We start from the raw sequence: 25,932 nt of genomic DNA, 5'->3' as shown, positions 1-25,932 counted from the left end.
TGCACACCACAAATGTTCCACGCGGAAGCATTCCAGAAGGTGTGTGGGATCCTGAACAAAGTTCACCAAGCGTGACAATATGATTGGGACCTATGCGTACCAGTGGTCCGATGGGCCTATAGGGCCATGTACAAAAACCTGAGCATGGAGACGATTCTGAAGCTGAAGAGCAGAGTCGAGACCATAGTTTTGAAAGGAAGGAACCCTCCCATAGTAGCTCCCACAGTTGAGACAGTATGCGAGGCCCAGGACGAAGGAATTATGCAGCCGCGCGAGGACGAACATCTGCAGAGTCGGGAAGCCATCCGGCAAGGGGACCTTAAACTTCGCAAACTCGAAGAAGATCGGGTACGGCTGAGGAGGAAAAGCATGTTAATGGACGTAGAAATCAACAAACTGGAAACCGAAATCGCACCAGCAGGTTGCGCCGTGAAACTAAGAATGACAGGACAAGATATGGTCAGCCATACTACTGCATTAGAAAATTTCTGCCAAGAATTTGTGGCTCTGCTACCATGGCTGCGACTGCACCTTACCAGGCAAAGTAACTAGGGGAGCACACTGCACAAGGAAGAACGCGAGGTGCTGACTGCCGCGAGGGTAATTGAGGAGTGCCCACGGACTGGGTTGGAAGGTAAATTGAAGCTTCACACAGGTGATGCGACCACCTGACTATCCGTAGGAAGCACAGTGTCAGTGCTCCAAGCAGTTGAAAGAGAGTGCGGGACTATAAAATAGTCTATCGGGGAGCTGCGCGACAAGGAGGTTGTGCGCCGGATCAGTATGCCACAAGGGACGCACTCATGCATAGGGGGCTGCCCTTTCGCGCGGGTAGGCTGGGAAGTGACCGTTGGTATCACTGTTCATGACAAGACGTCCAATTTAAGGCAACAAGGAGCGAGCGACGGGCAATTAAGACACGGAGTCAGAACTAGATTTGGGACAATCTGCCGCCAAGCTCGCATTAATAAGCTGAATAAGGGGGGGAACGATCGAATTTGAATTCAAAAGGGCCTATAAATCACTAGTGGTTATCTGCTGAACCACCCTTGGTGTTTTGAGAATTCAGTGGTTGCGCTATCAATTGAGTATGAACCCTAATTTAGAGGCTTTGAGAGCAAGTTTAGTGTTTGAGACGTTGTCGAAGGAGACGCAGGACTTCTTGAACAGACTAATGTCGACAACCAAGTGAGCCGCGCAGAGCCCTACGCCGCCAGTGGGGGATGCACCGGAAATTCCAAAATTGCCCCAGACGCAGAGGCCCAAAAAGGATCCAGAGGCAGTAGGACTAGTCCGTATGTCTCCGCAGAATCTGCGGTTTGGTAAACTGTCTATGGAAGACAAGGGCAAGGCTATTAATCTTGAGACAGATGATGAGGAGGAGGATCTCCAGGCGTTCGTAGAAGAGATTGAGGCGGGTGAAGAAATGGAGGAAGACATTCAGCCAGTGCGCGCTGCAGCAAAACTGCCCAAGTATGTCCCTCCACGGAAAGGAAGAGTAAAAGTACCCAAAGATTTGGATGTCGTTAAGAGTGCACTCCAAACCCTGCTCCTCCCGGAGGGAATTCTGTTTGAAGGTTCGGTTCTGGGCCGCGTGCCCACAATGAAATTTGAAGATTGGGACCTCGCGGACAATGAAAAGTTCCCTCATTTGGAGACTAGCCAACTCATGAAACAGAGCAAGGAAGGGTCGGTTACAGCGCTAGAGCCGCGGAAATGGCTGCGTGGTGTGGAAGAGGCCAGGCTACTCCACCTTCTATGGATTCCACACTTTCACCGAGCACCAATCACGATCTTTGTCATCAGGCAACTGCTTTGCTTGGTGCATGATGGGTACTTGTGGCTGGAGGAGCTTATCCCTATCATGACGGAGCTTATTCACAAGATTTCTTGAAATAGCTGGCAAAAGCGGAGATTTGGTGCTCGCAGAGGCCATGAAGAAGAAATACAAGTTGGAGAAAAAGCAGAGGGGCTACGTAATTACTAGCATTCAAGACAAAGGGGTGCGTGTAGCCACCCAGCTGCTAGCAGCAAAAGTGATGAGAAAATGTCGTGGCAACGAGGTACCAGCGACAGTTGTTGCGCTGGCCAAACAATGCGCAGAAGGGGTATAGCTCAACTGGGCGCAGTTCCTCTATGAGGAGTTTCTGACGAATTTCAAGGAGGCTCAGGAGCAGGGTAAGACCTTCCACTACGCATGGTTGCTCTTATCCATCTTGTTGGTTGCAGGGGAATTACCTGAGGACAGTCAGTTTCCTCCTCTTGAACAGGACTTGCCAGAAGCGGCAAAATACGCGTCGCTCTGGGCAACAAAGGACACCACGAGAATCCGCGAGACCAAGATCTTCTGGATACTCATGGAGGCAAGTGTCTGGATGTGGATCAACAAAAGGCCCCGCCTATCCCCCACGGTGTACGATAGTCTGTGGAGCTTTACAGACTTTAAGGCGGATATGCACAATGTGTATATCAAAGCGCGAAACGATGTGGAGCAGAATTGGACCAAACTCCCTTTCATCGCGATCGATGACGTTGTGTTCACTGTGCTCGACTCATGGCCACTCGTGTGGCGCGTCCCGGATTTGGCAGCGCGTGATGAGACAATGATACAAAAACAAAAGGATGCCACCAAGCTACTGGCACAACAGAAGCGCAATGAGTAGTTCGCTGAGGAGGGAAGGGCTTCCCGCGAGGCTGCTGCAGAATAGACCCAGGCCGCTGAAAAAACAGCAGCAACACCGACAACTAGGGCCACCATGACGCAAGAAGAAAGAGGCCCGGACCTGACCACAGGACAGGGGACAGACGACACAGCGGAAGGCGTGGACCTAAGCACGACATCTACACAACTGAAATAGCTGCGCGGTATGGAACAAACAAGCCTAGAAAGAAGACCAAGGCTTCCAAACTGGATGGTGAGCCTATTACACTGACAAAGGGTGACCTATACGACATCGGTGACACCATTTGCAAGGTCACTAGGGAAGCGCTCCAGGAAGCAATGATGGAGCAGCAGACTGTGTTGGGGGCCCTTAGGGCACAACTGCAGGGACTTCAGGTGCGGCCCCTATAAGAAGGAACAGTGGTTACCTACAATGCCGCAGGTACATCGGCAACAGAGCAGTTGTTGTGGGCCAAAATGGCTAACACTGTCGTGCTATCGGAAGGAGCACTGACCGCAGACAGCACAAAGGATGGAGCCACGGTGGGCTGGATCAAGGGACTTGGCCTAAACTTGGCTGCCCTTCCGTGAGATATATTATACCAACTGCAGGATGGAGCGACAGCAGAACTCCGCGCTAGGGAAGGACGCGCAGTGAAAATGCTCAGTGAACAACGAATCAACATCAAGCAGCTTAGCCTACAACGCGATGAAGTGTTGGCGCAGAATCAACAGCTGGAGTAGATAGTAGAGGAAGCATGTCGCCGCGCCCCAGAGCTAGAAATTGCGACAGACCTACCAATAGGAGTGTGGATTCACAAATTGGCCAGTGGATTTCGCGAGGCAAAGGAGGAAGCAACAAGGATCCAGCTGGACCTCAACCTTCAGATTGCTGAACTACGATTAAAGACGCAGTCATCCATGCCCCTAGAAGTTCGGGAATAGCACGTTGGCGCTATCCAAAAGGGGTTGGAGGAAATAGGACAGGTAGTGCAGACCTGTACCACTATGTTGGAAGAATCCTTTGGGGTCCTCACTTCCTTACAGGAAGACCCCACCATACAACGCTTGGAAACAGAGGTGAGGGAGCTTCAAATGCAATATGATAGTGTGCGCAGGACGATGAAGACAGTAGTCATGACCCAGCGACTTGCAAAGCTACAACAGGTGAAGGCATTGAAGGAGCAAGTGGATGCAGCGCGCCAAAAAGAGGCAGTACTTAAAGCACGCGTCCAACCTTGGATTGATGAGGCCTTCCTCATCACCACCGACATTGAAAGAAAGCTCGCACAGATGAAAGTAATGCATGCTTTAAGACAGGGATTTGTCCCTGACAACGACTATTCAGCCAAGCGGGTAGAGTAGATCCAACAGACGGCAGAGCAGTGCGCTGTGTGGACCTTCGCGCATCCCAAACACAGTTGGAAGGGCTCCGTGCCAGGATTGCTGCACAGTGACTCGGGACGAGTCACGATCATTGTGTTGGGGGCCTGTTGGGCAGCGGATCCCCCCCCACAACATGTTTTTGGGGATTAAAGCCCGAATTTTGGTCAATATCATGTAAAGACTCTACGAAGTATGGGCGCGGAGCGCAAAAGTCTAGGATGAATCATAGGGTTGTCCACCCTAAGAATTGTAAAATAATGTAAAGTTGTGTCAGCCGAGTGAGGCTCTAAGTGTAAAGCAAGTCTTTTTGGGGAAATAAGTAAGTAGATAGATGCGAAGGCATGGTCAGAGAATAGAAGTGGATCTGAAGTGTATTGGGTCATAGTGGTAGGAAGAGGCTCTGTAGCTGAGTGCGCATAGGCCTAGTAGAGTTCGCAGCTGAGTGCGCGGACCCCTGCAGCTGAGTGCGCAGGGCGGAGTTGGGTCTGTACTTGAACTGAACTTGGAAAGATCATTAATAAAGATATGTTGGATTCGGAATATTGTGCATCTGGTCGTGGATCTACTTTTTTCATATTATGCATTAAGTGTTATTCGTTTATTTATATGTGCGCACTTGATAAACACTTGTCTGAAATTTTATGTATGAAAATATTCTAAGTAATTAGAGATCGGAACCTAATTAAGGAAGACTTGGATAAGCAACACGGGTCGCGCTCGGGTTAGAGCTCCGTGAAGGCAGTAACACAGGACGTAACGCGCCCGCAGGGGCGCGTAGCCTAGTAAGCGCTAAGGTTGGATTGCGTCCCTATCACCGCATATCAGACATCCCCAGGGTGTGGAAACCTGGTTCCAGCACCCTCTCATACTACTACGGGTGAGACCTCAGTCCGCGCACCGCGGACTGTTGCCGAAAGGGCCAGTAGCACCGGGATTTGCTTGGCTAAATCACTTTTGAACCTGGGTCACGCCCCACTAAGCCAACACTCTGGCACTATCACTGTCTCTCTGCTATGTATTCTCGGCCTTCTGCCGAACTGCCCCTCGCTGCAGCAGATCATTGGTTCGATTCTCTCAGCAAACCCCGCTCCAGAAACTCAAATTGACTGATTAATTTGGTGTTATCTCCAATTGACCCCCAAGCCTCATATTATACTTTTCCTGTTGAGTCTTCAATGACCGAGATTAAGTCCCTAATCAATGGCTAAGATTAGATTTGGCTTGATCCTCATCTCTTGGAACCTTCTAACCCAAAATTATATTAATACACATTAATATTTTAATTTTCCCAAGTTTATACTTAGGACCCCATTAAAAATATTAATTATTTTAATATCTCCTTATCCGGGTAGAATTGCTCCAAACGATTTCTGGGTTTTAGAGATCTCATGTGCTTTACCCTCTCAACCAATTTTCATGGCTAGAGCACATCCGATGCTACAACAAATCAACACTCCCTCTTAGCGAGGAATGTGCTCTAGCAATGTTTCACTATAGAAACATCACACTGATTTTCCGCATCGGTACCTGTGTTGATGCTTGGCCTGCTGCCTCAAATCCCATGTACTGCTGCTTCCTGTATTGCTGCCCATGACACTGTCACTCCACTGTTGCACCTGTACTGCAGCTCCCTCTCAATATGATGCCCATGCTGCCCCTAGCATTGCCACTGCCGCACCTGTACTGCAGCTCCCTCTCAATATGATGCCCATGCTTCCCCTAGCACTGCCACTGCTAACTGCTGCACTGCAACTTAGTTACCGAGAAGTAGGTAACTGACTTTTCCCAAATACTAACATCTCAGTCAGTCTGGAAGCTTCGTGAAACTGAAGTTGCCTCTGCTGCTATCTTATGCTCCCTCTGCTGCAATTGCGTTGCTGCATACACCTTTGTGCCTCTCGCATTGCTGTAACCTCCACTGCGCTGCCTCATATTTATGCACCCAAGCATTGTCTTGCTGCTCCACTACACTTTTCTCCACCCGACCCTTGTCATCCAGCTACTTTCGTTAAGGGCTCCCATAGCTGGATGTGATCCAAGAGTTTAAGTACCTCAAGGATCCTGCCCCTAGCATGTAGTCCTCCTGACTACAACTCGATGTCTCCCCACCTCTTCTCTAGAGGCGCATGAGCACTCATGGCACAATCGTCATCAGTGTCGACCTCTTTCTCCGCCTTAGCTAGAGTTGCCTTTGAATCAGAAGCCTCTCCCTTGTTTTTCTTCCTGGGACACTGGGATGCATAATGTCCCAGCTCCCCACAATGGAAGCACTTAACCTTGGAGATGTCCTTCTTCTTCCTCTTCCCTTGTTGTCCCGCAGATGCTAAAGATGCATCCTCCTCCTCTTTCTTGATTCAACCTCCCTTGCCACTACTCCCCGCATTGGTCATCCTCCTGATTTCTTCCTGGTGAAGCGCTGCCCACATCTCCTCCCAACTGGGAAGAGTAGGCCTGCCCAAAATACTTTGGACAAATGTCTCCCTCCCCTCGGAGACTGCATTCAAGGCAGTCCTGACCATAAACTTTGGATCCCTGTAGACCCCACGGAAGTAAGCTGGTCGTGAATATCCTGCAACCTGAGAAGGAACGGATCTATCTACTCTCCCTTCTGCATCTGATATGACTGCAGCTGATTCTCCAATAGCATCTTCCTCTACATGGAAGAGCCCTGGTATAAGGTGGTCAGTGCCTCCCACATCTCCCTCGCTGTGTTCTTCTCAGCAATATGTGGTATGACATGATCTTTGACCCCGTCTAGGATCAAACATTTTGCTTTCGATTAAGCCTCCTCATACTTCTCATGATCTAGGTGGATGTTGGTGGCCACACACCTATCCCAGTTGGACCCCCACAATTGTCTCTTTCAGTTTTTCAGTTTCCTAAATTGTAGCACAATTTACTATTTTTAGCAGTTTTTCGGGTCCTGAACTTCCGGAGCCGTTTTGAGGCCCTAAACGACATTTTTTGGGAAATTTGGGGGTAACATGGGTCACATGGGTCCATGGACCAATGTTGCTCTTCCCAAAGTGGTAGTGCTCGGATAGATCTTTCTAACGAGCTATTGTACACGCCAAATGGAGATCGTATTCCAAAGTTACGACCCCGGGAAATTGATGTACCAATTTACCCAAACAGGGCCCACAATTTGGCGTTTCATCTTTTAGGGTTAGGTTTTGGGATGTGAAGGGTTTTCCATTGTTTCGCAACAATAAATAGGCCTTCGAGCCTCATTGTAACACAATTCAGAGGCATGTAGCCACCACATCTCTTCTCAGAGATAAGCTACCATCGCCCTAGTTGGTTTATTTCCATTACTGTTTGTAAGCATATTTCAGTGTTTTACATTAATGAAATGAAGTATTGTTTGCGCTGCATATCTGTGTTTATGGTTATTTCTGTAATTTGTTGCGTTCCTATTTAAGTTCGGATCAGTGGTATCAGAGCGGTCTGCTTTTTCTCTGTTTTTTTTTGCATGTCCCCAACGAGGTCGGGATATAAGGAGTTAGGGCTTGAGCTGGTTGAACCTTTGCAAGACCAGCCTCGCAAATCCTAACGGCCTCCCATGGGGGATGAGAGGAAAGACGAGAAGGTAGGAGATCCTATCAAAATCTTGCTCGAAGAAGCCCTTGAGCGACAGAGGAATGCGATGATGGACAACTTTGCCCATATCCTTCAGCGGCTACCCAGAGGCGACGCATCGGCTTCCAACAGGCTACTGTGGAAATGCCACACCGTTTAAGGTACAAGTTAATTTTGAAATCCCCATCTTCGAGGGTCAAATAGACGCAGATGCCGTAGATAAATGGTTAAATCTGCTAGATGGGTATTTTTCTGTTCATGAATCTTCAAGTCGGGAAAAGATTGTTTTCGCTCTTCTCAAAGCAGCCCCCCACGTCAAGGACTGGTGGGAAACCTACTGCGAGCAGAAGGATGAAAGTACAGGCTCACTATTTTTAGCTGCACCCACATGGAATGACTTTCAAGATGCCATCAAGGAGCAGTATTACCCTGTCAAAAGCTATGAGGACAAATACATCAAATGGACCACACTGCAGCAGGGACGAGACCAAGATGTGCCAGAGTTCACAAACATTTTTCATACCCTTCGCACACAGTTGGGTATCAAAGATTCTAAGCTGCGTCTGGTACTCAAATACCACGACTGCCTACACAGATACATCCAGGAAGAGATGGAGTTCTTGAATATCTCCTCACTCGGCATAGCATACTGATACGCTGTCAAAATCGAGCAAAAGTTCAAACAGAAGAAGCGAGACTTTGGTTCTGCAAATCCGAAGCCCAAAGGACAAAGCCAAGGCGGGGTGACCCAAGACAATCCGTCGAAGCCACAAGACAAGAACAACACCACGAAGCCGAAGAACACAAGAAAGTGGTGTGAGTTCCACAAGAGTCCCACTCATAACACAAGTGAGTGTCGGACCAAGTAGTTGCTGGTGGCCAAGTTGAAGGCTTCCGAATCAGATGCATGTTCTGACCCTGAGCCAGAACCCGACAAGGGGAATGGTAAAGGGAAGCAGATCATTGATGCGAAGCCCAGCGCCACTGTTGCCACCGCCAAGATCCAGAAGAATGAGCCTAAAGACCCAGAGGAGGGGGAGCGCCTTTTCCACTCACAAATGTGGGTGAAGGGTTCACTGCTGCAATTCATTTTTGTCAGTGGGAGCCAGAAGAACCTCGTTTCAACAGAGGTCGTGAAGCGGTTGGGCCTATCGACTGCACCACACCCACAGCCGTACAGTATTGGGTGGCTTCATGAAGGACGAGATTTCAAAGTTCGCCAGTAGTGCCGCCTTCCCTATAGCATCAAGCCCTTCACAGACGAGGCATTGTGTGATGTTACACCTTTGGATGTTTGCGATGTACTATTAGGCCAGCCATACTTATGGAGGTGACATGCTGTGTATGAGTCAAGGCCTCGTGCTGTCATTATTTCTTTGAATAATTCATTATACAGGATACCAGATGTAGCCCCACCTACTGCCACCTCTTTGATCACTGCCAAGAAAGGCAGCAAGCTCATCTCCCAGACTAGGAAATTCATTTTCTGTCTGGTTCGCTCCCAAAGTAAGGGGAAGATCGTTGCTACATCCATGACCCCCACAAAGGGTTCCTCCATGCAGCAACAACAGCAAAGGGATACGGTCATGACAGAACACAGGAACAACTTCTCCTCACCCACAGGGGTACCACACAAGTTTGAGGTGGGCGACAAAGTTTGGTTACATCTGCAGAGAGAACGCCTTACCAGAACCCATCAGAAGCTCTGACCACATCGACATGGTCCTTACACCATTACCAAGGCTATGGGAAATAATGCTTTGGAGCACAACATTCCTCCATTCCTTCGCTTGCACCGAGTGTTCAATGTGGACTGTCGTCGGCCATGCTTCCCACCATTACTAGACACATTAGAGATTGCAGAACAGCTCACTAGAGACCCAGCTCAGCAGAAGCTTCCTCATCTCAGGGAGGAACTCAACGCAATGGGGACCATTGCTTCCTAAGGGGGGAGGAATGATCCAGGTGGATGTTGGTGGCCACCCACCTATCCCAGTTGGACCCCCACAACTGTCTCTTTCAGTTTTTCAGTTTCCTAAATTGTAGCACAATTTACTATTTTTAGCAGCTTTTCGGGTCCTGAACTTTCGGAGCCGTTTTGAGGCCCTAAACGACGTTTTTTGGGAAATCTGGGGGCAATATGGATCCATGGACTGATGTTGCCCTTCCCAAAGTGGTAGTGCTTGGATAGATCTTTCTAACGAGCTATCGTACACATCAAACGGAGATCGTATGCCAAAGTTACGACCCCGGGAAATTGATGTACCAATTTAACCAAACGGGGCCCACAATTTGGCGTTTCATCTTCTAGGGTTAGGTTTTGGGATGTGAAGGGTTTTCCATTGTTTTGCAACAATAAATAGGCCTTCGAGCCTCATTGTAACACAGTTCAGAGGCATGTAGGCACCACATCTCTTCTCAGAGATAAGCTACCATCGCCCTAGCTGGTTTATTTCCATTACTATTTGTAAGCATATTTCAGTATTTTACATTAATGAAATGAAGTATTATTTCCGCTGCATATCTGTGTTTATGGTTATCTCTGTAATTTGTTGCGTTCCTATTTAAGTTCGGATCATCTCATTAGCATTCGGATCAACTGGGACAACTATAGTTTTCAAGGCGAAGTCCTTGATGCAATGTCTGTCTAGGATTGCCAGGATCTTGGTCTTCCAGATGACAAAGTTGGAAGCCTCGTCCAACCTAGCTTGATCCCTCAATCCGTTCATTGCCATTTTAGCTCCTCTTCTGGACTCCCTCCGAGTCTCGACTCCCCTCCTGGAAATCTCCCTCTAAGTCCTGATTTCCCTCCTAGAAATCCTCTGGCCAACTGTCGAACTGCTCCTCTCCAATCCTCCTTTGGCGCTACAACACGGATCTAGATTCCTTGGCTAGAAATCCGTTGAGGTAGTGATTCCCTCTACCTTGGCTCTGTCTCCTTAGACACTGTTCTGCTTCGACATAAACAACATCCCACCAACTCCTCAAATCACAATCTACCCACAGCTTCCCAAGCCCCGACAACTGAAGAAACTTAGCCTTTTAGGCTCTACGCAATCTCGACAAATGCTGATTCTGCTCCTCCTGGCCACAGCGTCGATCCTTCTTGGCTGAGAAAGATGATGGGCACTGCGTAGGTCTGATCTGCCCCTCTCTGTCTCTGCGCTGACCCTCCTCCTGGCTCGAAATGATGACGTAGGCTCTGCGTCACTTCCTCTCTAGCTACTTCTGCTCTAGAATAGCACTGTCTCTCGGGACCGCTACTATTGCTGCAAATTCTTTAGATTACTGTTGTTGCCTTCAGTCCTCCTGTGATCTGCAATGCTCTGATACCATGTTGAAATTTCGAAGTCTGACATGTCAGAAATTCCTACTGCATTATCTGGTTTATTATCTCCTACTTGTTCTTTCCATTAACAAGTTATTTATAAATATAAATACCGAAATAAACACAAATGCAACCTCAACACATATACAAATCAACAACTGAAATAACTGAGACAATCACACAAGGGACACTGTTATTTTTGGACAATCGTCCCTGAAAAACCCAATGCGAGAAAACCAGTGCAGCAGATATGAGGGTTTTATTATTTCGCAGTTTTTGAATACAACTAGGGTGCCAGAAATGGCTCACCCTTTAGAGATTTTCCTTGGCAGAAGTACCTCTCCTTAGAGATAGACATTTTGGCTGATCACCCACGGATGATCGATCCCACAACAACTACGACAACTCCTTAGCTGGACAACGAAAGCTGCTCCAAGCTTCTCCACTACTCTGTGCCACTCTCCAGGCACTGTGTTAGAGGGAGAAGTGTTGAAGCCTCAGCGTGAGGAGAGCTGGTGGGACGCATGGACGCAGTGCATATGGCACAAAGCAAAGGTCAGCAACAACACAATAGATTTAGAGGGTCAACACAGAGACTAGCAGCAGTTAGACTTCAACGTTCACGTAGTATCATACGAAACACAGTTAGTTCAGTAATTTTGGGTGTTTTCTCGTTGTGGATTAAGAAGCAGCAACAGTTTGTAGTGCAGTAACAGTTGACAGTGGCAGTGCTAGTTGCATCAAAGATGCAACACTTGAGAGGGAGCTATAGTATGGATGCAGTGTTGATAGTGGTAGTGTCAACAACAGTACAGTTGCAGCAATGCCATAGTAGTTGGTGGACAGTATGTCAGACATCAACAACGCAGAAGACGATGCTTCAGAGTCAGAGCAGTATGTAGCAACAGTATATTGCTGGACCATATTCGTCGCTAAGAGGGAGTGTTGATTTGGGGTAGCATCAGATGTGCTCTAGGCGTCAGGGAGGCTTGGGCACATGTATTCTGAAGAAGCCAGAAAGCGTTTTGGGAAATTCCACCCAGTGACAATTTTATTAAAATAATTAATATTTTTTAATAGGCCTCTAAGTCTAATCTTAGGAAATTAAAAATATTAATGGGTATTAATTTGATTGTGGGTGTAACTTCTGGAAGAAGACAAGGATCAAGCTAAAATGATCTTAGCCATTGATTATCTTTTAATCTGGGCCGTTGAATGTCAACGAGAAGATTATTTAATGGAGCTTGAGGGTCATTTGGAAAACACACTGAGAGATCAAGAGATCGAATTTATGAAGTGAGAAGTTCTCAGGAGGAAATTTTGATCAAGGAGATTTCTTGCAGTTGAGGGGCAGGGATAACATCCGGAGAGAGAGATTTTCTCAGCCCGAGAATCATCAGTAGAGAGAGGCAGAGAGTGACCCAGTAGCCCAGACGCAGAGGCTAATGTAGGGCCACACAGAGGGTGAAAGAGTGTCCGAGATTTTGCTGGGGGGTGTCAGTTTCAGAAGCCGGGAGTGGGATGTGAGACTAGGAGGCTGAGAGCAGAGACTTTGGGCAACAAATCAATCAGTAGACTAGGTGACGCAGTGCGTAGAGAGGTTGACGTAGGGACTGCGTGAGGATTGCGCAGAGGCAGCGTAGGGCCTGCTAGAGGCACTTCATTCAGTTTCTAGATCAGTTGGTATTTTCTCAGTGATTGTGTGAGGTAATCTCACAAATCTTTCTGCCAATATTAATCTCTCTGTAACTGAATAACCCGAGAGGTATTTAGAGATGTATTCATAATTTGCTATTGCTTAATAATAATAAACCCTCAGAATTTTTGCACTGGTTTTCCTGCATTGGGTTTTTCCGGGAACATTTGTCCAAAAATAATGGTGTTTATTGTTTTGTATTTTCTTTCTTGCTCAGTCTCTTGTTTCCGCATATATTTAAATTTAGTGAAGGATGCAGTGTATGTATTACGATATTTGCCATAGGAAACTGCAAGTAATTTGTTTAAGCGAATTAACAAATAGGAGTAATATCATCAGTTGCTGGAGTAAGGATTCTAGTTGGGGAATTTTCATAGTTATGGGGCAAATGTTATATGAAAATGTTGAAAAGGCTTAAAATTGGAATTATCTACAACAGAGAACAATCTAGTCCTAAAAGTTACCACCCCAAGGATTTCGTGAGTATATCATCCATCTGCTGGTATGTGGGAACATGTTGTATTCGAACTGATCTGTACTACTGGTGTCTGATATCTGTAATACAACTGGTTTCCATAAAGTATCAAACCTCTGGTAAATTTATTCCTTCACTTCTGCTAGCTGATCTGACCTCCTGGAAGCTACTTGGCCCATCAATTTGGCTGAGACCCTAAATTGACCTTCGTTGTTGCGTTCCAACTTCCGACAATCTCTGACAAACTCGCACTACTGGGAAAGTAACTTAGCCTCCATTAGAAATTAAATAGCCAAACTGGAAACTGTGTCTCCTCTACAAATCGATCTGATCTGATAAGGTATCTCATTGTCCCATCAACTCCCCTTGCTTCACTGAACTCGCACTCCTCGAGAGAATTCATACTCCCCTTGCAAATAAAATAGATCTCGCTCTGCCACTGAGAAATTGGAAATATCTACGATGAAAATTCTTTGGAAATCATTGTGCACCATGCTACTGCGCTACTTTGATTCACCTGCTATGCGAAAATTCCGAAAATCAGAATCCTATTGTAGCAACTGGAAATTATTTACCTAATTGTTATTTTAATTTAACAAATTAATCACTATTTAGTATTTCCTACAACGAATACTGAATAACTCACACTACAACCTACACAAATAAATCTACAGAAGAATAGACACTGGAAGAAATGCTAGCACACACACATAAATTTACAGTTATTTTTGGACCAATCTCCTTGGAAAAACCCAACTTGGGAAAACCGATGCAACAATGAGGGTTTTATTTTATTATTCAATAGTGAAATATGAGTGCATCTATCATTCTATGGATGCCCAGCTGGCAATCCAAACAACAAGAAAATCTGAGAAAAATATTGAAGGGAATTACCCTTCTCCCTCAAGCAATCTCTAGCTCAACTTTCCCTATCGAAAACTCAGCCTCCTGGAGCATTGTTGGAATTTCTAAGTCTATTTGTTAGAAATCCTTCCTGCATTTTCTGATTTATTTCCTCCTACTTTTTCTGTTAATTAACAAGTTATTTACCATGTAAATACTGAAAATAAATACAAGTATAGTCTCAACACACACAGATCATCAACTGAAGGAAAACAAGAACACAAGTGACACCGTTATTTTTGGACTAATGTCCCCAGAAAAACCCAATGCGGGAAAACCAATGCAGCTATCTGAGGGTTTTATTATTAAGCAGTTTCAAAATACAATCTGGGTGCCAGAAATGGCTCACCCAATAGAGAATGCCCTCGACAGTAGTACCTCTCAGTTGGAGATAGATATCAGCGCCAATTTGCCCCACAAAATCTCCCAGCGTTAGCCTCTAGGGTCTGCGTTAGTCTTTGTGGCCCAGCGTCAACCCAACTTTCCCAACGTTAGCCCAACTAGCCCAGCGTCAGCCTCTGGAGCCTCTGCATCTCCCACATTGGCTCTTTCTGGCATTGCGCAGCGCCTGGATGCCTCTGCGTGGCCTTTGGCTACGTCTGCATGGCCTCTAGCTGGCTCTGCGTCAACCCTCTCCCGGCTTCTGCGCTGATGCTCCCGGTACCCTCTTTGCCTCTCTGCTTTTGTATTCACTACCCCTCAGCTGCAACTCAGATCACTCCTTCGATTTTTCGCAGCAAGCCCTGCCCCAAAAAATCGAATTTTTGATCAACTCGGTGTGTTCTTTAAGTGACCCTCAAGCCTCCTCTTATACTTTTCTCGTTGACATTTCAACGACCGATATTAAGTCCCTAATCAACGACTAAGATTAGATCTAGCTTGATCCATGACTTTTGGACCATTCTAACTCAGTTTTATATTAATGCACATTAATATTTTATTTTCCTTAAGTTTAGATTTAGGGACTCCATTAAAAATATTAATTATTTTAATATCTCCCAAACTAGTTAGATTCTGCCCAAACCATTTCTGGGTATTGGAGATCTCATGTGCTTTAGCCTCTCCACCAATTTTCGTGGCTAGAGCACATCCGATGCTACCCCAAATCAACACTCCCTCTTAGCGAGGACTGTGCTCTAGTAATACTCCTCACTGAGCATCACCCTGATCATCCGGCATCGGTCCCTGTGCTGATGCTAGGCCTTTTGCCCAACATCGTCTGCGCTGCTGCATCATGTACTGCTACCCATGGGCTTGCCACTGCCATTGCTACATCTGTACGACAGCTCCCTCTGCATCCGTGTTGCTGCCCATGGCCTTGCCACTGCCATTACTGCATCTGCACTGCAACCCCTCTCATCATTCAGCCCATAGCACTGCCACTGCTAACTGCCACACTGCAACTCAGTTATTGAGAAGTAACTAATCTCCCAACTCTGACATCTCCATCAGGCTAGAAATACTCTCGACGCTGAAGCTCCCTCTGTCACTGACAAGTGCTCCCTTTCTGACTTCTGCGCTGCTGCAACAACTCTGTGCATCTCGCATTGCTGCCTCATGCTGTCCTGGAACTCCTACATTGTAGCTCCCTCTGTCGCTCCATCCGCATCTGTCTCTACTGACATCCGCTCGTCCTGCTACTCCTCTTTGGGGTTCCCGTAGCAAGGTATAATCCAAGAGGTTGGGTACCTCGAGGATCCTGCCCTTCATCACCTATAGTCCATCTGACTACAGCTCAATGTCTCCCCACTTCCTCCCAAGTGGCATATGAGCACTCATGGCACAGTCATCATCTGTCTCCACTTCTTTCTTCGCCCTTGTTGGCGCAACCTTGGTCTCAGAAGCCTCTCCCTTGCTCTTCTTCCTCGGACACTGGCTCGCATAGTGACCTAGTTCCCCACAGTGGAAGCATTTGACCTTGGAGAGGTCCTTTTTCTTCCGTTTCTTCTGTTTTCCCTTAGATGCTAGGGCAACATCCTCCTCTTCCTCCTTGATTTTGACCCCCTTGCCGCTGCTTCCCACCTTGGTTAGCCTTTTGATCTCTTCTTGACGAAGAGCCGCCCACAGTTCCTCCCAATCTGGAAGGGTCGACCTGTCCAGAGATACCTCCCAATCCTTTGAGACTGCATTCAATGCGGTCCTCACCATCATCTCCTCATCCGAGGTGGCCCCAATGGAAGTTAGTTGATCCCAGATCTCCTTCAATTGACCGAGGAAGGTGTCTATCTGTTCTCCCTTATGCATCTGGTATGACCGCAACTGATTTTCTAGTAGCATCTTCCTCTGCACAGAAGTATGTTGATACAATTTCTTCAGGGCCTCCCACATCGCATTTGCCATGTCCTTTTCGGCAATATGTGGTACCACATGGTCCTTGACCTCGTTAAGGATGATGCTCTTGGCCCTCGCCATTTCCTCCTGGTACTTTTCATTCTTAGTGGGGTCAACTGTAATCGCTATCATGTTCAAGGCGAAGTGCTTGAGATGATTCCTATCTAGAACAGACAAGATCCTGGCCTTCCAGACTACGAAGTTTGAGGCTTCGTCCAGTCTGTCCTGATCTCTTACCCCATTCACTGACATTTCGCTGCTCCTCTTTCGACTCTTCCGAGTCTCTCTACTTCCCTCTTGGAAGTTCTCGGTGTGACTCCCTCTTAGCCTCGATTTCCCTCCTGGAAACCCCTCTACCAATGTCGAGATGCCCCAACTCCAATCGTTAGTGCAACTGCACCACTGATCCGGATTTCTTGGCTAGAAATCCTCAGCAACAACTCCCTTCTCCTTGGTCCTGCCTTGTTATGTACTGTTTTGACCACAGTACCCCACCAGCTTCACTCCGCAAATTACCCACAGCCTCCTATGCCCTAGCAAACTGAAGGTTAGAGCCTCTGAGCTCTGCGCAATCCCGGCACCAGCAAAATCCACACCTCCTGGCCACAGGTGTCAATACTTCCTCACTAAGGAAGATGACCGGGTACTGCGTAGGTCAGGTCTGCTCCTCTCTACCACTGCGCTGATCCTCTTCTTGGCTTGAACTGGTGCCTGCGTCACCCCTTCGTTGCTGCTTTTCTGCTAGGAACAACTTCTGTCACTCGGGACAACCATTTTTGCTGCTGCCACTCTGCTCGGCTGATGCCCTCAGTTATCCTGTGATTTGCAACCACGCTCTGATACCATGTTGGACTTTCTAAGTCTATTTGTTAGAAATCCTTCCTGTACTTTCTGATTTATTTCTTCCTACTTGTTCTGTTAATTAACAAGTTATTTACCATGTAAATACTGAAAATAAATACAAGTACAATGTCAACACATACAAATCATCAACTGAAGGAAAACAAGAATGCAAGTGACACCGTTATTTTTGGACTAATATCCTTGGAAAAACCCAATGTGGGAAAACTGGTGCAGCTATCTGAGGGTTTTATTATTAAGCAGTTTCAGAATACAATATGGGTGCTAGAAATGGGTCACCCAATAGAGAATGCGCTCTATAGTAGTACCTCTCAGTTGGAGACAGATATCAGCCCTAATCTGTCCCACGAAATCTCCCAGCGTCAACCTTTAGGGTCTGCGTCAGCCTCTGGAGCCTCTACGTCTCCCACACTGGCTTTTTTTGACACAGCGTAGCTCCTGGCTGCCTTTGCGTGGCCTCTAGCTGGCTCTGCATCAACCCTCTCCCAACTTCTGCACTGATGCTCCCGGTACCCTCTCTGCCTCTCTGCTTCTGTATTCACTGCCCCTCAGTTGCAACTCAGATCACTCCTTCGATTTCCTCAGCAAGCCCTACCCCAGAAAATCGAATTCTTGATCAACTCGATGTGTTCTCCAAGTGACCCTCAAGCCTCCTCTTATACTTTTCTCGTTGACATTTCAACGACCGAGATTAAGTTCTTAATCAATGGCTAAGATTAGATCTGGCTTGATCCATGACTTTTGGACCATGCTAACTCAATTTTATACTAATTCACATTAATATTTTATTTTCCCTAAGTTTAGACTTAGGGACTCCATTAAAAATATTAATTACTTTAATATCTCCCAAACTGGTTAGATTCTGCCCAAACCATTTCTGGGTATTGGAGATCTCATGTGCTTTAGCCTCTCCACCAATTTTCATGGCTAGAGCACATTCGATGCTACCCAAAATCAGCAAGCACTACATCAGGCTCTGTGTTGCTCTGTGTAGCTAGCTGGACAAGTTGCTTCAGATTGGGCTCTGATGAAGTCGTTCTGCCTCTGGATGCTGAGAAAATCGTCTCTCCAGCTCTCTGGGACTCCTTCCTGTCCTGTGGAACTGAGAATGATTTTTCTTCTCTCCAAATCAAATTGCTCGATTGAAGCAACTGCGCTGCCCCTCGACACTGCCTCTGTAGGATAATTCAGCTCACTTGCTACTACCTCTCTTGATCTGGAAAATCTTTCCACCGGATCACTGTTTCTGCTCCTCTCTCATTGCTTCGATCTCACTAGCTCTCTCTCTGGCAACTGACTGTTGCTACTCTGGAAATCAATCTGCTCAAGTGCCCATTGACTTCTTCCAAGTGTCTTTTCCAAGTGCCCATCGACTTCTTCCAAGTGTCTTTTCCAAGTGCCCATCGACTTCTTCTTATAATCCTCTGTTGGGGATCCAGTGACCAAGATTAATTCTTAATCGATGGCTAGGATTATCTTGAATTCAATCCGTGTGAGTTTCTAGAACATTCACACCTTGACTTAATTAATTATGATTAATTAATCATATTCACTAAGTTTAGACTTAGGAAATATTTAAAAATCGGCTAATAATCTAATTAAGCCATCTCTAGGTGGAATTTCCAGAACCAATTTCTGGGTTTTGGAGATCTCTTGTATTCTAGGCTCTTCACAAAATTCGTGGCTATAACACATTCGATGCTACAAAAACTAACATGCTACATGCTGTAGCTGAACAAATCTATGGTTTCACTACACTAGTCTAATCTCACCATACTGATGCCCTTGCATTGTCTCTAGGTTGCTGCTATCACTGCTGCTATTATTGCCTCTGTGAGTCTCATTCTCCCATTGAAAAGTAAGAGGAAATCTTTTTTCCTTCCAACAAATCAACTTGGCCTTCCTGCTACTCGCACTCCTGCTTGATACACACACTAGCTAATTGGATTGTGCGGCACTGCTACACACACTGGCTAATTGGATTGTGCGGCATTGCTACACACACTGGCTAATTGGATTGTGCAGCACTGCTACTACTAGGAAACTCAATATTGACTTTGAGAACCCTTCCCGATAGTTACTTTGCATCCTGTTGGTCACTAAAGCTACTCACTCTTCCTCCAGATCACAATCTGTGGCTTCTGCAACACGTATTGGCTAATTGTCTGCTTCGCACTGACAATTCACATCCTCTGCTACAACCTCTTCTATTGGAAATCTCTGTCTTAGTTCCTAGCTGGAATGCTTGAAACTTGCTCTGGCTGGAAACCCTTTCTTAGAGTTTCTCTCTGGTTGGAATTGTGCCTGCACTCTACAATTGGTCATTCAAACTGCCACCCCATTTATATAATTGCCTACAATTCACACTTGCAATTGGAAACTCGATCTCTCCTGATCTACCGAGTCATTGTCACTGGATTTGCAACTGTCTCTCAAGTGTTTGATTGTGCCTAGTTCGCTGTGCACTATCTTTCAAGTAACTGACCATGTTGACCTTTCAATCCTCCTGCTACTTCACTACTTTGGGCTCCTGTAGCAAAGGTCCAACCGAGGAACATACAACAACTGGATCTGGTCTACTGATCAAGCCCTACTTGGCTAGATGTAGACCTTCTTGCTGCTTCTTTGGACCCTACCTAATCTGGGATATTGGAGTGCCATACTCCTCCTCCTAAGGATAATGTTGCAAACATAATGAACTCATCCTCCAATCTGGTGGACAAATCCTCAATCTCTGTCGAAGTTGTTGTCTGGTTCCCCTTCTTGTCCTTCTTCCTCTTTGGACACTAGCTGACGCAGTGACCAAGGTCACCACATTTGAAGCACTTGACCTTCGACAGATCTCCCTTTGAGTCTTGTCCCTAGTTGGGACCTTTTTTTGCTTTTCCCTTTCCTACAAGAGCAACGCTTTCCTCTTCCTTCTCTACCTTCGGTCCCTTGCAACTGCTACTGGTAGCACCATTGATGAGATTGAGCCTCAACTCTTCTTGAGTAAAGTCACTTCACAGGCATTCCCAATCTAGTAGCTTGTCCTATCCAGTAATCACCTGAGCAAACATATGATATTCCTTTGTAAACCCATTTAGAGTTGTATGCACCAGTTCGTCCTCTTCTGGCTTCTCTCCATCTATTGCAAGCTCATCTTTGACTCACTGAATCCTGGTGAGATAGGATGTTACGTTCTTGCCCTTGTTCATCTTGACTATTCTCAGCTTCTCCTTGAGTATCATCTTCCGATTCTGGGAAGGATCCTTGTATAACTTGATGATGGCGTCCCACATCTCCTTCGCTCTAGTATTTTCTGTGGTATGCAAGACGATATGATCCCATACTATGTTGAGGACCATCCTCTTAGCCTTGGCCATGTCCTTCCTGTAATCATGTAACAAGATAGGATTTGCTGGTACAACAGCAACTGCTGTTATAAACTCTTTCAGACCATGCTAATCCAACAAGGGCAACATCCCAGCCTTCCAGATGCCAAAGTTGGAGGCTTCATCAAACTTGTCTTGATCTCTTAGTCCTGTTGTGACCATCTTTGAGAAAATCTTTGAAATCCAATAAACTGGGGAAATTGACCTCACTTCCCCAGCTGGAAAATCACTCTGGAAACACTATGTTTCCTCTGCAAAAACGAACTCGACCTTCTGCGCAGATTCACACCCTCTACCTTTGGAACTCGCACTGGATCCTACAGCTTGCACTGGATCCTGCAACTTGACTTGGCAACTGAGAAATGCTTTTGGAAATTCTTTCCGGTGCATATGCTGCCTCCCTCCGTCCTCCAAAATTACTGGCACTTCCTACGAAAAATAGATCCAGTAAATGGAAATGAAAGTATTGCTTCAGATCTGTGAACTGGGTAAATTAGCTATTCTATCTACTTGATTTGGCCCTGTTATCTGCAGATAAATTGGCATTTCTATGACTCTAAGAATACTAGAGAAATGAAACCCTCATGTGCTTTTTGTTCCTTGCCCTACGTTGATCTACTATTGCAAAACCCTTATGCTGCAAATCTTTGTGCTAGATTTTCTCTGTGAATCTCGGATCTGCTCATTGGAAACCCTTTCCGGTAACCTCACTATATGCTGCTGCAATTGAAACAAATCGATTTTCCTTCGGATCACCTCCCTGGAATGGAAATCGAACTATTGCCGCATCAAATTGCACAACCTGGCTAGGCCTGCACAGATTTGTTTCTCTGTGCTTCAAATCTCCCTCTAAATTGCACCACCCTTGCTCACTTTGCTCTAGAGCCTCTCTGATCCTATCTGCTCTGATAGCATGTTAAATTTCCATGATTGCAATTACTAGATATTATTCTCCCTACATTTGCAGTTTATTTGTCCTCTGTAAATTAATATTATGACAAAAAAAGAATAATTCGCAATTGCAATCTTCACAAATAAAATACGCCGTAGAAGATATAAATTGGAACTGATAAATATGCACACACACATGAAAATATGACACTGTTATTTTTGGACAATTGTCCCTGGAGAAACCCTGAAGGGAAAACTAATGTAGCAGATGAGGGTTTTTATTAGTATTCAACAATTTAGGAGAAATTACAACTAGTTTCCATTTACTAGCAAATCTTCGGCAAACACTGATCTCCACTGGCAAAATAATCTAGAGACTAATTGTCTCTCTGCAACTTGATCTGACCCTCTCTTAGCAACTCGCACTCTCCCAGGATATTCACACTGCCTCTGGAAATGCGCATTGCTGCCTCTAGAAATTCGATCAGCCACTGGGAACTCTTTCCAGTAAGTTGTCTCCCTTTGAAATCTACTCACTCTGCCTTCGGAAAATAGATGCGGCCTCTAGCAACTGAAACGTTGTCTCTTTCGGAAACTCGCACTAGGAAATCTGGCTACTTGCACTAGCTGATGCAGCCTCCTTTGCAGATGAATTCAGCCTCTTCTTCCTGTCTTCCAGACACTAGAAAATACTGAGGAAATCTCCTCTAGACTGCTACTTCCAAATCTCTGCTGAAACCCCTGCCTCTGATGCTTCCCTAGCTTCAATTGTGCCCTTGTTGAATACTTACAATTGAGTAGTTGAACTGCTCAACTCACAATTGATGCCTTCTCCAAACCCTTTGACCCACTCTTCTAATCTCTCATTGGAGTCTCAATGGTCACGATCACATCTGAACTAATGGCAAATATTATCTTGACTCCGTCAATTAATTTTTCTAGAAGTCTCTAGAGAAAATTCAAACTCCCTCAATTAATTCACTTTAATTAACCAATTTTCCTAAGTTAGGAAATATTTAATTATTGGCCAATTAATTTAATTGAGGTGTCTCCAAGTCTTTTCTCACGAAACTTTTTCTGGGTTTTGGAGGTTTCGTGTTCCTTAGCCTCTTAGACATCGTAGAGACTAGAACACATGTCCGCTGCTACCATAATCTAATACTCCTAGCATTTCTTTACTTCTATTTTTCAAAAATGTTAAGTTCTTCTTGAGACATGCATATTGTGGTCTTTGTAGTCTCAACCCTTTGACAAGCTTGCCCTCTAGGATTTGATCTCTTGATTCCATTTTCCCTTGCTGGATTGAAACTAATCTCCAGATCCCTCCGTCACTATTTAAACTTCCTTAAGGAATACAAACTCCTATAAAGGAATACAAAAAGCATTGTTTGACGAAAGCTACTCTCCTATCACCTTGTTACCAAGGTGACAGAAAATTGCATCATGTAGTTGGTGGATCATAAAATAACTTGTGTTTCCATGGCTTGTGGCTTGGGTTCTGTTGAAGCCTGAATGGAGATTCTGCAGTTGATTAATATTTTTAAATATGTCTCAATTCATCTCGGTTTCAATTTGTTCAGATTCAGTGCCACTTTGGACTTTTATTTATAGAGGACTTCTAAAAGGGTTTTTATATTTTTTCAGTCAAATTTGATGTTCGTTAAGATCTTACCCCTCAGGGAATTCTTGCTCATCTTCTACTCTTTTCTATCTCCATATTAGAAAAACTTAGGCATTTCCTCAAGTTTATTTATTGAACTGATGATTGGTTCAACCTTCTTACTATTTGGGCATCTGCATCTTCCATATCAGATGTCCATCCCCTCCTTTCCCCCAGCTGTAATATTATTTTAAATCTTTGGAACCATGCAAAGATGTGACACGTTTTGTCAAGTAAGTATTAACTGATATTAAATCTCCAGCATGTTCTAGAGACTTCCTGTGGAATATAATGCCTTATAAAAAAATGTCCTGTTTAAATCAACAAGAAATGCAGCTTTACAATGTCCCCTCTTTTCTGCCTCCATTAATAAAGAAACTGAGGCCTTTTTTCAAGTTTCTTTCCTTGACCGGTTGATTGGGTCAACGTTTTCATTATTTGGGCATCTGTGCCTTATATATGAAAAACGTCCATTCCCTTTCCCTTAGCTGTAATATTATTCCTAATGTTTTGAAACCATACAAACATGTGGCAAGTTTTGTTATGTAACTACTAGCTAATATCAAATCTCTAGCTTGTCTTGGTGACTTCCTGGGGAAAATCATGCCTTCTAAGAAACCAGTCATGTTAAATTCAACAGAAAATGCAGATTTACAATGTCCCATTGGATAGTATTATTTGATTTTAATTCCCTTTTGTCTTGAATTTTGGGCTTCATTTTTCTATTCAATTCTGGATTCCAATTATGAAACACTGCTTTATAGCTTTGTGCTATGAGAATGGTTCAATGCAATGGTGTGCTCTTGTGAGTGTAGTTTGAATATGATTCCACGGAATTATAAGTAATGCCACATCAAGTAACTCATAGGTTTATCAAAATTGAGATTCCTTTACGTACATATATTGCATTTAATAATGTAATGTCTACCACTTCTTGCCTTTGACTTGTCTTACAAATTCAAAGGAACAAACATGAATGACATCTTGTATATGTGGTTAGTCTGTTTATTATGCCAAGTATAATGTAGGAATCATGATGAAATTTGGCATTAATTTGGAGATCTGGCTTTTGTCCTTGCAGGATGGTCATCCACCACTAGGTTGGTCAGACACCTTTGCCTATCTTGTTCTACCGTTGTTGCTTGTTGGTTCTCAATATATATCAATGCAGATCATGCAGACCCCTCAAGTATGTTCTTCCAGTGCTGGATATTGTTTTTAGTAGATATAATGGAGAGCATGCATAATCCTTAGGATAATTGTTTCAATCCCAAGTGTCTGTGATGTTCAGGTCAGTACATATCAAGCATGCGTGACATCAATTTTTAATTTGATATGATTAGTTCTGCTATGGCTGAATGTTGCAGGCTAATGATCCAAGTCAAAAAAACACACAGATTGCACTGAAGTTTCTTCCTCTTATGATTGGTTATTTCTCTCTTTCTGTGCCATCAGGGTTGAGCATTTACTGGTGAGCATTCAAGATTATCAATTTACGAGTTCTCTCTCTTTCTAGGATAAAAGGATGAAATCTTATTTTAGTGTCTTTATTTATTCTTTCCTGTCACGGCTAAAGAAGCGATATTAAATATTCAACAAGTCAGAGTGGATGAAGGCCATCCAAAAATAATGATATTGGATCTAGACAATAATATTTGCATAGAATTCAAAGCGAAGCACCTTTGTTATTCAACTTCTTTGTTTTTATCTTTTCTACAATGATTATAAAGAATCTGTTCATATAGTCAATGGATATGTGAAGTAGCAAGGTGCCATCCACTTTTTTCCTCTTTTTTTCTGAACAGTTAATGATAATGTCTGGTTTATCTCAATAGTGGCTAGTTTGTTGGGTTATTTAGAATTGATGAGTTTTGTATTCAAACAATTATATTTTGAAAATGCATGTTTGATTACATTATGCACCAAAAAGAATACATAGCAGACAGATCAATAACCCAGGTTACTACACAAACCAGTCCTTCCAGTGTACTTTAGAGTGCTGGCCTATCTTCCATAGCCCTAGTCTCAAGAATTACATTCTTACAGAAAATGGCATTTCTAGCTGAGATCTGAATTGCCAATTCTTCTCTGTACAGTTTAATCGCACTGAACTGAAAAGGGTAGGCATCCCCATTGAAAGAACATCAACAACACCTTTTCCATGGCAAGGAGATTCCATCTTGCCACCTTGTGTTGCATATATGTTGTTTGATTGTCCACCTGTCCCTCAAAATGATTCCTTTCCAATGAAGCAAGCTAGAAAAAAGAACAACGTGCATAGACGTGATTCATTTCCCAAAATGTGTGTGCAATTCTGCTTTCCCAGACCATATGCTTCTCAATCTTTGTTTGACAAGTGTTATGCTAAGTCACAGGTCACGTCCCTCAGGGTCTTGTGTCCCATATTCCACGTGTCAGACACGAAAACCGCCCTAAAACGTGTCGAAAACGTTTTTCTTCGTGTCCTCTAATCAAGACACATGTTTTGGACGTGGTGAAAACGTACTCTAACGTTTTTGGTTCTTAGGACACGTGTCCCATGAAAAGTGACATTTAAAACCTGCAACATGGTTTATTTTTAGGTTTTTTTGTCATTTTTCACCACCGAAGTTGAGTTTGATCGTCGCCGGAATCCAATTTGTTGTGCAGTGTGAGGAATTCCATCAGATTCGAGCGCAATGCTCACAACTTCACATCGACCTGGACCTGGAGATGTAAGAGACAAGTGTTCGCATGCTTTGCCGAGAGTTTGGAGCCCTTAAATTTCTTGTAAGTTGTGTTATAGC

The 25,932-nt window shown here is 44.7% G+C and overlaps 1 protein-coding gene across 1 annotated transcript in view; it reads left to right on the top strand.

Annotated features, from left to right (window-relative positions):
• LOC149150869 (inner membrane protein PPF-1, chloroplastic-like) overlaps positions 1-25,932 on the top strand; it is a 380,356-nt gene that overhangs the window by 228,959 nt on the left and 125,465 nt on the right. The window contains exons 7-8 of the mRNA XM_089437957.1: positions 24,228-24,335; positions 24,514-24,617. Of these exons, the coding sequence (XP_089294083.1) occupies positions 24,228-24,335; positions 24,514-24,617 (212 nt within the window). The remainder of the gene's footprint in view (positions 1-24,227; positions 24,336-24,513; positions 24,618-25,932) is intronic.

Source organism: Pinus tabuliformis, chromosome 9 (genome assembly GCF_031772625.1).
Source record: "Pinus tabuliformis cultivar Carrire ecotype Pingquan chromosome 9, CPIR1, whole genome shotgun sequence".
Taxonomy (NCBI): Eukaryota; Viridiplantae; Streptophyta; class Pinopsida; order Pinales; family Pinaceae; genus Pinus; species Pinus tabuliformis.
The sequence above is the reverse complement of the archived record's forward strand: the minus strand, read 5'-3'. Positions and strand labels throughout refer to the sequence as shown.